Raw genomic sequence first — 12,396 nt, 5'->3', positions numbered from 1 at the left:
CTGGAGATGCAGGCTGAGGTCCCCGACGCCGGGGTGAGGGCCTGGGTTTCCCGTCCCTAGTCGTGGGGGCTGCGCAGGGTGAGTCAAGGACTCAACTCAGTAGGGCCGTCCTTCCCTTCAGCCCCGTCCTTGCGGGGAGCCAGTGGCCTTTGACACCTCCTTGTTCCCCAGTCTAACCCCAAAAAAGAAATGAAGTAAGAAAAGGTTTTGCAGCCCTCGGAGAAGTGACCCCACTCAAGTCGTCAAGAAACGCGGGGTGAACAGTGCCGAGCCGGACTCCCGGGATTGACAGTAACAGACGTCTCTGACTTGACGTGGCTCTTAGACATGATCAGGGTGTACACCTCTTTTCGGGATCAGATGAAAAAGGAGAACTAAGCTCTTGCACACTAGTCACCTAACAAGCATTTATCGAGCACCTGCCATGTGCCAGGACCAGGATGTTATTGCGAGTGAGATGTGGCCTCTGGAGTCAGAATCAGAGTTAGGAAGCCAAGCTGTGGCCACTTACAAGTCACATTCTCTCTGCGTGTTTACTTATCTGAAAAGTGAGAATAGTAAGTGTCCCTACTTGTAAGATTGTTGTGAGTTTTAAATGAGTGTATTATGTGTAAAGTGGCTCAAGGGGTCTTTGAGCAGATCTTGAGAAAACTTTGTATGCTGTGCTGTGGAGCTTACACTTTTCCACATTATTTAGATGAATGATGAAGCACCTGGAAAAATTGAGAGCAGGCTAGTGACAGGATCACGTTTTTCTCTGGAGATTGAATTGGGTAGGAAAGGAAGAACACTGGGCACTTGGAATAATCTAATCCAGTGTTTCTGCAAGTGAGGGATGAGATACTTTAGGTGGGCCTCACGTTGAATTACATTGATACAGTTATTCTCTTTCATTTCTCTTTAGTTCTCTTTACTACTAGTCAAGGTAAAATTCTCACACAGAAAACTAGAGACTAGTACAGGGAACGTCCATATATCCACTACCCAGATTTAACGCTTTAAGTTTCACTTAACATTTTAAGTACTTTGCCATGTTTCCTTTTCTCTGAAATATGTAAAGTAAATTACAAGCATCAGGATATTTCACCTATAAATATTTAAATACGCTCCTCTAAAATATTAGGATATTTTTCTATATAGCCACCATATATGTCATCACACGTAACAAAATTAATAAATATTTCTTCATATCATCTGGTGCATACTCCATAGTCACATTTTCTCAATTGTTCCCGTGAATGCTTTTTTAAAACAGTTTTTTTAGCACGGAGAACTATATTCAATATCCTGTGATAAACCATAATGGAAAAGAATATGAAAAAGAATTATATATGTATGTATGTATATATATGTATAAAAAACTGAATTCCTTTGCTGTACAGCAGGAATTAACACAACATTGTAAATCAACTATACTTGAATAAAATAAAGTAAAAACAAAAACAAACAAACAAAAAAACCCAGATCCAGTCAAAAGCTATAGTTGGATTTGGTTGTTTGAACTTTTTAAAAACTAGACTATATTTTAGAGCAGTGTCAGGTTCACAGCAAAAACGAGCGGAAGGTACAGAGATTTCTCGTACCCACTGTGCCCTCATTATGTACAGCCTCCCAGACCATCAGCCTGGTGCAACAGAATGGTACTTTTGTTACAATCAATAACACTACATTGGCACATCATTAGCACCAAAGTCCATAGTTTGTATTAAGGTTCACTCTCGGTGTTGAACATTCTGTGGGTTTGGACAAATGTATAATGACAAATATCCACCATTATAGTATCATACAGAATAGTTTCACTGCCCTAAAAATCTCTGTGGTGTCAGGTGTTAGGACTTTTAATTCTCTCTCAATTTTAAATTTAAAATAGAATTCCCTCCCTTCCCCTCAGTTGTTTTTCTTGACATTGACTTGAAGAGGCTAGGCCAGTAATGATCCTAGAGGATTCCCCCTTTAACAATTAAGTTTTCTTGTGGTTGTCGTTCGTCTTCTTTCTCTAACTCTTGTAGTTTTTGTAAACTGGAACTTAGGTCTGAAGGCTTGATTAGGTTCAGGTTAATTATTTGGGAGCAGAATCCTTGATAGGTGACCCTGTGTATATCACATTGCATCAAATAAGGAAGCCCATGATGTCTGGTAGTGCTAAGAAAATTGGGTACAGTTGACAGCCTGTAAAGTAATGTTGGAAAGTAATATTTTCCCCTTTGCAAGAGCAAGTAACTATGGGGGAACGAGGAACAAATACTAGTGGAGTGTGGAATCGTGCCCATAGCTCCAATTTCCCATCAGCCTTTTACTCGTGTTTTAACATCTTTGCTTGTGTCACTTATTTCATTAGAAGTTGCAAAGTGGTTATTTTTCTAGTTCTTTTTACATTTATTGTTGACCACCATTCTTTTGTAACAATGAGCTTTTTCTCATTAACTAGGGTTATTTGGTTATCCTCAAATGTTATCCTAAAATAGAATTCTTCAGGGAAAGAGAAGACACGTTTGATTCTCTCTTTTAATTACTACTTTTCAGAGTAAGACACTTGGGGTGATTCTGACCTGTTTGCCCTCACATCTTTTCATTGCCCTTCCCTGCCTGGGGGAGGAGAAGCTGACCCCTACAAGCCCCCTCCCCTGTCTCTGTCTCTAATACCGGCAGATTGAGGGGGAGGAAGGTCAGATCCGGAGTATTCCCCTCCTGCCCATCCACTCCCTTGAGTTTCTAGAATTTAATAACATTATTTTGCTTTCATCTTACTGATTTATTTGTAATTTATGGAAAGTGGTGCTGGCTTTTCGTTTATGAGACTGATATCAAGTTTCCTTTTAAGACACAGTTAAGGAAGAGTAATGCATAGGTAGGGCACAGAAGAGGCAAGAATTGTGTAGGCATCTGTGGATGACTGAAGATTAGGAAACTGCTCTAAGCAAGACTGAGTGTTGAAATCAGGGCAGTGGCAATGGGATTGAGCCGAGGGACTGGGTAAGTTATTAGGACGGCGGAGTAGACGTAGTGCTGAGTGGAGGTGGAGGACGCTGGGATGCTGTCCTCGGTCCTGGCCTGGGTGACAGTACAGGACAGTGCTGTTCACCAAGATGGGGGAGACAGAGGAGAGGCACATTTTTCATTTCTCTTACTAGTGGAGAATCAGGTTCAAATGTTAAGTAGAATAGACACAAAGTCAAAACTTGGATGTTTTTTACAATCATCTGAAGAAGATACAGATTTAGTATGATAAAATAAGGTTTATGTATAAAATGCAAGTGTATTTTGGGTAATGAGCTAAAGTATAGGAAAGTGAGTGAAAATAGTTTCCTTAATGGAACTTCACTGATGACCCATTTTACTTTGTTATAGTCCTCGAAACGCTTGCATAACACTTTGTATGAAGTAGGTGCCCAATAGGAATTTGTTAAATTGAGTCAAAAAATAAAATCGCTCTTCTGTTACTGTGCCCTGTAATGTTTCTTACTAATGTCTGTTTTCCAAAGCAGTATTTTTCTGTCTCTTTAATCTTCTGGGATTCTTTGATTAGCAGGGTTGCAAAACTCAACTTTATAAAAAAAAATTTTTAAAACGATAGGGTGCTTACAGCCAGTGACTTGATTATTTTTTACAATTTATCATCAAAGAGCAGCTTTTTAGGATTTAATTAAATACTTATATTTAGGGCCCATTATAATGAGCTAAATCAAGATTTAACCACTACCTTTACATTTTTGTAGAATGGCTTTAAGTGTCATTGTATGTCCGAATCTCATCAGAGACAACTATTGCTGGCTTCAGAAAATCCTCAGCAGTTTATGGATTATTTTTCAGAGTAAGTAACTCAAAGCCATCCTTATATCATAAGCTTTATTCAGTTGGACGTTTAATAGATGCTTAATATTTAATATATTGGAAGCTCTGCTTATTCCTTACATATTAACGTGATAGCTGTATTATCTTTGTGCTCAGTTTTTGTTTTCTTTTGACAGTTTATCATTGTGTGGAATTGTTAAAAAAGTATGTCTCACAAATCAGTCTTTCTTCCATTCACTTCAAACATATGAAAAACCATCTCTCAGTCTAAAACAATTGTGGCTAAGAGCACAGGTCTGGAGTCAGACTGCTTGTCTTTAAGTCCTTTAAACCCGGGCTTCTCCACTCAGGAGCTGTGTGACTTTGGGTGAACTTATTCAGTTTCTCTGTGCTTTAGTCCCCTCATCTGTAGGTTTTGCACCTTTCAAGTATTGTCTTTCCTTCATAGGGTTTATGCGAAGATTAAATGAGTTAATACTTTGAAAGTGTTTAGAGGAGTGGTCAGTACTCGATTAATATTAGCTGTTAATTATTATTATTACAATTAATATTTAGTCTTGCCTCCATCCCTTTCTTTCTTTCCAGGGTTTTAGACCTTTTGGCCTTAAACCCCAAAGACTTTTGTTTATGTGGGTTATAGCTTGTAAATTAGGGATTAAAACTGAGACATTAAAAAAAATTTATTCATTTAAAATCACAATATAAGCCTATTACAGTTAAAATAACATTGTTACATGAAAATTAACTATATTTTACAACACACAAAAAAATTAGAGTGGAGTTGTTTTACATTTTTGCAAATCTCTTCAGTGTCTATCTTCATAGAACACAGTTGTATTTCTCACATCTGCTTCTACCTTCATTCTCTTCTGAAATGTTGCTTGGTTGAAATACATAGAGAAAGTCCAGCTTTTACACAGATGTGTAGTTGGAAGCGGGGAGAGTATTTTAGTAGCCTTTTCACATAATTTTGGCTATTTTTCTGTGATACTACATTGAAACACAATGGCGTGGTAGTTTCTTAAAGATTAGTTGCAATGTGGAATCAGAGACCATATAGCAAACCTTTTGTACTCTATGACATTAAAATCCATGTGATCTTTTACTTTAAGTGGATCTTGTACCCATGCATGGTTTTGTAACATCACACATCAGTCATTTGGAAAATATTGCTTCATTGAGTTACACAGGTATTCTGAAATTCTGAACGGTGATACATTTTATTATGCAATATCATAAAATCATATTCACTAATGTCAACTCAGTGCTGTCAGAAACATCTTTAAGTATTGGGAAGTATGTCAGACTCATGGTGGCGGATACTAGTTTACCAGAATTCACATTTTTTGCTTGAAAGCTCAAATTTTATCATTGGCAACAAATACCGTCAGTTGTTTTTCTTGACGTGACAGGCTCACTTTGTTTATTTTTGAGAAAATATCTACTGAATACTTAATTTGAAATAACTATTGTCTATATGTCTGTCATTTCTCAAATATCAAGTGACGCTTTCATGTCTCTGCGCCAGATGGGAACAGCCTTCTCTTTCTCTTCACCTGTAAACGTCTTGGTCAGAATGTATATCTTATTCACCTATGTTTATCTGTCACTTAACACAGTGTGCTCAGCTCAGAGGGACACATTAAGTGCCAACTTCACGTTTTATTATCAATAGAATGGGATGATTATGCCACATTCAGTAGCACTGAGACTCCATGAAGAATCCGCTCCAAAGATGTGTGGGCACTTTTGCTGTGCCTCCTTTACCAAGACAAAAAGTTCCAACTCCAACTTGACTTTTAACTTTAATTCTTGAAAGCTGTAATCTTTCAGGATTCTTCCCTTGTTCAGTTTTTAAAGGTTCGGAACAGATATTCAAGTAGATGTTTTATATATCATGTGCTCATGCAAACTATATGATGGCTTAAATTTCAGGAAGGTGATGCTATGTATTTGTAGAAATTACCTTAATGCTTTCCCTCCCTGCTTTATTAGGGAATTCCGAAATGACTTTCTAGAACTTCTCAGGAGACGCTTTGGTAAGTATCTTAAGTCTTGTGCACATAATGACTTTATAATCTCATAATCTGCTCAGGGTCAGCAGTGTTGTAATTTCTTCTTAGGAACCAAGAGGGTTCACAACAACATCGTTTACAATGAGTACATCAGCCACCGAGAGCACATCCACATGAACGCCACTCAGTGGGAGACGCTGACAGATTTTACTAAGTGGCTGGGCAGAGAAGGTGAGAACAAGACATGATGTGAGCAGCTGTTATATGGCCGCACTGCAGGCAGGGAGAGAATGATCATATTTTCTGTGTAAATTTATGAAAAAGAGGATGAGTAGGGCAGTTAGAAACTGGGGGAGAGGAGCATAGTCTTCCAGGATTGGTTTTGTGCGCTGCAGGTGTGTAAGAGCGTCTGGAGGGATTCTGTCAACAGTGCAAAGATGTATCACTGAAGCATCCACTCGTTAGGTTAAGGATCAGTACCCGTCCTCTTCCACTCTTCCCCCTACCTTCATTGCACTTTTGGAAACTTCTGTTACCCCTTCTTAAGGCAGTTTTTAAATTTGCTGCCTCTTTTCCCATTTCTAATAGGATGGAAAGTTCAGGAAAAGAACAGAGAAAGAACTTTTGTATCAAGGTATTAGTTATTCAGTGTGTTTCTTTATTCCATTTTGGGGAAGATTTCTGCTTAGTTAAGTTAGCAGAATATCCTGTACTCAGTGGATGTTAAGTACTTAGAGACAGTTGAATAATTACTAAGCAAGATAATGCTTTTTTTATGTTTCCCTTGTTTAAACGTGTTGCCTCAACCTAGTCAAAAATCAAAATAATATTTCTTTTCTCTTTAAAGAGATAAAATATTCCAATTAAAGTCTAAATGTCACTAACTGTAAATATGGAAAATTCACGTGCTGTATGAATTTGTGTATTTGAATGTGTTTGAATGAGTGTATTTGAATGAATGAGTAAATACTGCAGAGAGAGACCACATTTATATGTACCGTCAGCTTTGATTGTATTCAAAATTATAGTGTCCGTTACTTTTTTTAAGGCTTGTGCAAAGTGGACGAAACACCAAAAGGCTGGTATATTCAGTATATAGATAGGGACCCTGAGACGATCCGCCGGCAGCTGGAACTAGAGAAGAAGAAGAAGCAGGACCTTGATGATGAAGAAAAAACTGCCAAATTTATTCAAGAACAAGTGAGAAGAGGTCTGGAGGGGAGAGAGCAGGTGGGCATGGCATCCTCCAGAGAGGCAATAGACAAAGGTCTGAAGAAGCAAAATTGCTTGTTTGTTTGTTTAAGCCTTGAATGAGTTTTGTAGGAGAAAGAGCGTAGCCAGGTATAAAAGTCCAGGCTGTGGAGTTGAGACAAACCTGGGTCCATTCCTGACTTACTGACTTCACAAGTGTAATTATGGAATCTTCTAAACCTCAGTTTCCTCCTTTCTAAAATAGAGTCAGTAGCTAGTGGCGAAGACATAAACAGAGCGTTTCAACTGATTATAATTAATGCAGTGCTGGGGATGAACACATTGTGTGAGAACACAGAGGGCTGGCGCTTGCTCCAGCCTGGGGAGGACCTAGAATATTTGGAGGTAGATATATCCCCTAGGCTGAGGAGTCTTGAGGAATTAATGGGTAAAATCCAGGTAAATGGGGGAGGGAGAGCATGATAAAGCTGGTTCAGGTGTTAGAATAACTAGATCAAGGCACTTATTTCAACAGACATTTATTGGTCACCTCCTGTGTGCCGGGCCTTCTTCTAGGCACTGGGGATACAGCCAGTGGACAAAAGATAAAAATCCCTGCCCTCAAGGAGCTTACATACCAGAAGTTGTGTGTCAGCAGGAAAATACAGCCTAGTGTGTATGTGAAACTGCTAGCCATTTAGTATTTTTAAAAACTTTTTATTGTGCTGTAGCACACATGAAGTAAAGTGGATGGCGTGCATTTATCTTAAGGTTACGGCTCGATGAACTTTCACATATGTATGTGTCTTTAGATGGATGGATGGATGGATCAATAGATAGGTAGTCCCTGTGGCCACCACTCAGATCAAGATATGGAACATTTCTAGTATCCTAGAAGGGTCCCTCATGCCCATTCCCAATGAACATTCCTTGTCCTCCAAGAAGGAAGCACTGTTCTGATATACTATTGATTGTTGGTTAGTTTAGCCTGCCCTTGAACTTCATAGGAATGGAATCATCCAGTTTGTTCTCTCTGTGTCTGGCTTCCTTAGCTCTGTATACTGTTCTGTATGTGTAGTTCGTCTACATCCTTTCCTATCAGTGCTTCACTCTTTTTTTTGATTGATGTATTTCATTTTACAAATATAATACAATTTATTTATCCATTCTCCTGTTGAGAAGCATGTGGCTCATTTCCAGCTTTTAGCTATTATGAGTACAGCTGTTCTGATCATTGTGGAGCACATGTTGTATAAGCCGTTGAGTACAGAGTGATGCAGGCAGTAGCAGGCGACGAGAATTAAGACATCAGTGAGGATCACTTTGTGAATCAACTTTTGTACCATGTTGATTGAACTTCTTGATAAGTGAGAGAGTGAGTGTGTGTTAACGTTACTTACATTAACATGCGTATTGTCACACAATCTTTTAGGAGTTTTCTACATTAAATTAAAACAGGAACAGTGCTTAAACTGCTGTAAATGTGAAATTTAAACTCCTTAAGACTGAAAGCTTTTTATTCTCTTGCTTTTTAAAAATTTAAATCTTCATTTTCAACAGAGAAAAAATTATAACTTCCTATCGTGGAAATTACAAAGGATTCACATCTTGTACTGAGGAAAGAGGTTTACTTTTTGGAATAACGTTATTGCTCTGTAACATTTTAGCTTAATATTGCTAAAACCTTCAAGTTAATTGTACTTTTCAGGTGTAAACAGTATCTTTACCCAAAAAAGCAGGGGAAATTCTATTGATGAGTGCTTCCTCATTCCACATTTAAACATATCAGTTTTTTCAAAGTAAGATCATGTTCTTTTGTGTTCCTTTGTGAAATCCTATATGGACATTACCTAACAAAATATTTCAGCTAGATCTCAAGGTCATCCTTCTTATTTATCAGTAGTAACAACAATTAACATTTATCAAACACTACAGCAGGCACTATGCTAAGTGTTTTATTTATATTATCCTAATTAACCCTTATCGTAACTCTAAATATGTAGGTTATCCCTACTTTAAAGATGTAATGATTGAGCCTTCAGGGAGACGATGAGATTGACCGAGATGACAAGGCTCATAGGTGGCAGAGGTGGATTTTATACACAGTCGTCTTTGAGTTAGTCTTAGACCCTTGATCATTACACTAAAGCGTACCACAAAAGAGAAAGGTTTTGCTGTTTAAAGTAATCCTCTAGCTAAGATTCCTAGAGTTTATTGCTTTATGTTGTTGTTTCCTGCTTAAATTGTAATAGAAATAAAAATGTAGGTAAACTTCTGCAGTTTGGTACAGAAAAGCTACTTTTTTCCCCCCCGTAGAATAATTCTTTATTGGAGAATATTTGCAATACATATAATTTCTTAATTAGTATCTTAAACCATTTTAGGTAGCAAGTCATAATTAAGGACTATTGAATATTGATGGTAAATGCAGTTGTGAACCAAACCTTCAAACTTTTTTTTTAAAGGAAGTCCCTGTTTTTACGGAATTAAGCAGAGAAAATGATGAAGAAAAAGGTAGTTTTACTTTTCTTTCTTCCTTTTTTAATATGGATGCTTTTGTATTGGCTCTGCCAGAAACTAGCAACATGTTTGGGAGCAAGAGGTATTATCTGTCTGGATTATTCTCATCAGTAAAATGAAAAGGTGCTAACAGTGAACTGGATGGAATGCTGACAGCAACAAGTAACCAGACTGAGTAAAATGAGCCTAAACAATAAGGAAATACCTTGCCATACCAAGAGTCCCAGAGGTAGGGTGGTTCCAGATGCCACACTATCAGCAGCTGGACACAAGGTGGCTGCCGGCAGTCCAGCCGTCATATGCAGACCCAGCATTGTCCAGAAGAAGACAGAGAGCATCTCTCTCCTTTGGAGTCCCCTGTGAGCAAGGAAACTTTTCCTAGAAGACCTTCTTCCCACCAGCATACTTCCTTTTGAATGTCATTGACCAGACTGTATCACATGTCCACCTAAAAAAACAGTCACTTGGAAAGGGAGTGGAATTATTTTGATTGGTTTAGACCAAAGAGCCTTACTAATCACCTCCCATAGGTCCCACCCCCTAGTCCCATCACCTTGGGCATTAGGTTTTCAGCATTTGGATTTGGGAGGGGACACAAACCTTCGGACCATAGCATCCTCCAAGCCATATGTGAGGGGTTTGGACACCCAAACAAAATTGGATTCCTGTTACCAAGGGGAGAGGGGCAGTGGAGTGGGGAAGTGGCCAAGGCTGTCTGCTACATCATATGATGGTCTTTCCCAGCTCTGTTAAGCATCAGCCCAGTATATTTTACAGGAGTTTATGATCTCTGGGTAGGAGCATTCCAGCTCTCATGTATTCAAAATGTCCATGAATTTCTACGTAGCTGCATTGTGATATTTATTATAATTTTTATTATAATTTTGTTTTATTATATCTGCTGTTTTATTATAATTTTCCTGAAATATATATGGAATACCAATTCTTTTCTTGCAGTTACATTTAATTTGAATAAAGGAGCATGTAGTTCAGGAGGAGCATCTTCCAAATCAAGGTGAGCTATGTGAACAGGTATCTTAGAACCTGAAAATTTTGATGAAATGTTGATTACTACATTTTAAAAGGTGCAGTACTGTGAATTATTTTTTTCTGGTTGTTATTTTCATCTCTTTTTTGTTTAATGATTGTTTTGTTTTATTTTCTTAGGAACTGGTTTTTTTCTTATTTGCCTATGATGAGCTGATTCTATCTTTTAAGGAGAAGCTCATTTTGATTAAATGTTTCACATGGTAAACATTTGCTTCTCCCTGAAAGCTTCTCCACTTAAAGGTTCTTTCTGTGCTATGGCAATACTATTCAGTTTTCTGTCATAGCCCACTATCAAGTTTGTTAGCTGGAGTACACACTTGTTGTGTTACCTGCTCTATTATGATATTCTGAGAACAGAGACTAACTTATTCAGCTATCTCCTTAGCACCTGGTAGAATATAAGTGCATTAGTAGACACTCAGTAATAATTGCCTTCCCTTCTAGATGGTGTGGTACTGAGCAAGACTTGACCAGCCTTTTCTATAAAGAGCCACGTAGTAAATATTTTAGACTTTGTTGGCCATGTGTCTTTGTCATCACTTAACTCTGCTCTCAGAGCGAGGATGCAGCCATAGATGATACATAAGTGAATGAGCTTGGCTGTGTTCCAGTAAAATCTTATTTATAAAAACAAGCAGCAGACTGGATCTGGCCCTCAACTGCAATTTTTCAAGCCCTGGTATGGCACGTAGTCAGGTATTTATATCTACTTTTCATGTTCTCTTCTCTTGCAGTTCTCATATATTCTTTCACCAAATATCTGTGCAGTACTTGTGATGTGCAGTGCATTCAGTTTGGTTATGGAGGTGAAAAGATAAATCAGACAGGATATTCAGGAGGGCACTGTATATTCAGTATCTACTGCAATTTAGTTTTAAGCTGGGTGATTTGCTGTTTTACTTAATATTCTACATGGTGCTTATTTAACCTAACTCAGTTTTTTGTTTGTGGGAGTTTTTTTTTTTTTTTTTTTTTTTTTTTGGTTAGTTTACAGGCTAGTGGTTATTTGCACGACTAAATAAGTGTCTAGGAGAATTGAAGGAAACGGGCAGTCTGAGTCAACAATGCCTAACTGCTTCAGGATGACTTGCCAACTGTCTTAACTTTGATCAAAGTGTTTCAGTAGTAACATCTATATTAGATATCATGAAGAAATTGGTTAATTGGGTTCTATATATGATACATTTGAAAAGAAAATTTCTTTTCAAAATATTGCTGTGATATGACCTGGAAGACAGGCTGGAGTATATCTTAACACGTGCCATATAGTTTTGGACCCTTATGTGTTTCTATTTTCCTTTATTATTTGTTATTCCTAAATGTGGATGAATGTTGAGATTGGTCCCACTGGGCCCCAAATTGATCGCCCTTATGTTAGTTTTCTATGGCTGCTGTAACAAGTTACCACAAACTAGGTGGCTTGAAACAACAGAAATTGATTCTGTCTCTGGAGGCCAGAGTTCTGAAATCAGTATCCTTGAGCCAAAATCAAGGTGTCTGCAGGCCTGTGCTCCCCCCCAGAGTCTCTGGGGAGAATCTGTTCCTCACCTCTTCCGGCTTCTGGTGGCTGCAGGCATTCCTGGGCTTTTGGTTGCATCCCTTCAGATTTATCTCTGCTCCGTCTTCACATCACCTTCCCCTCTGTGTGTCATCCCCCTCTGCTTCCCTCTTTTTTTTTAAATTTTATTTTTATTTATTTACTTATTTATTTGGTTGCTTTGGGTCTTCGTTGCTGCACGTGGGCTTTCTCTAGTTGCATCGAGTGGGGGCTACTATTCGTTGCGGTGCGTGGGCTTCTCATTGCAGTGGTTTCTCTTGTTGCGAAGCT

The 12,396-nt window shown here is 38.2% G+C and overlaps 1 protein-coding gene across 5 annotated transcripts in view; it reads left to right on the top strand.

Annotated features, from left to right (window-relative positions):
* The window catches only part of KIN (Kin17 DNA and RNA binding protein), a 36,162-nt gene that overhangs the window by 362 nt on the left and 23,404 nt on the right, over window positions 1–12,396 (top strand). For 3 of the 5 annotated variants that reach the window (XM_082387162.1, XM_082387160.1, XM_082387164.1), the window contains exons 2-7: window positions 3,717–3,811; window positions 5,788–5,831; window positions 5,916–6,038; window positions 6,856–7,037; window positions 9,464–9,512; window positions 10,476–10,533. In XM_082387162.1, coding sequence (XP_082243288.1) covers window positions 3,717–3,811; window positions 5,788–5,831; window positions 5,916–6,038; window positions 6,856–7,037; window positions 9,464–9,512; window positions 10,476–10,533 — 551 coding nt within the window. The remainder of the gene's footprint in view (window positions 1–3,716; window positions 3,812–5,787; window positions 5,832–5,915; window positions 6,039–6,855; window positions 7,038–9,463; window positions 9,513–10,475; window positions 10,534–12,396) is intronic. The other 2 variants (XM_082387161.1, XM_082387163.1) reach the window with 2 other exon arrangements.

The sequence above is a fragment of the Balaenoptera borealis genome (genome assembly GCF_965194805.1).
Source record: "Balaenoptera borealis genome assembly, chromosome: 3".
Classification (NCBI taxonomy): Eukaryota; Metazoa; Chordata; class Mammalia; order Artiodactyla; family Balaenopteridae; genus Balaenoptera; species Balaenoptera borealis.
Note: the sequence above shows the minus strand (reverse complement) of the source record. Positions and strands in the feature narration are given on the sequence as shown.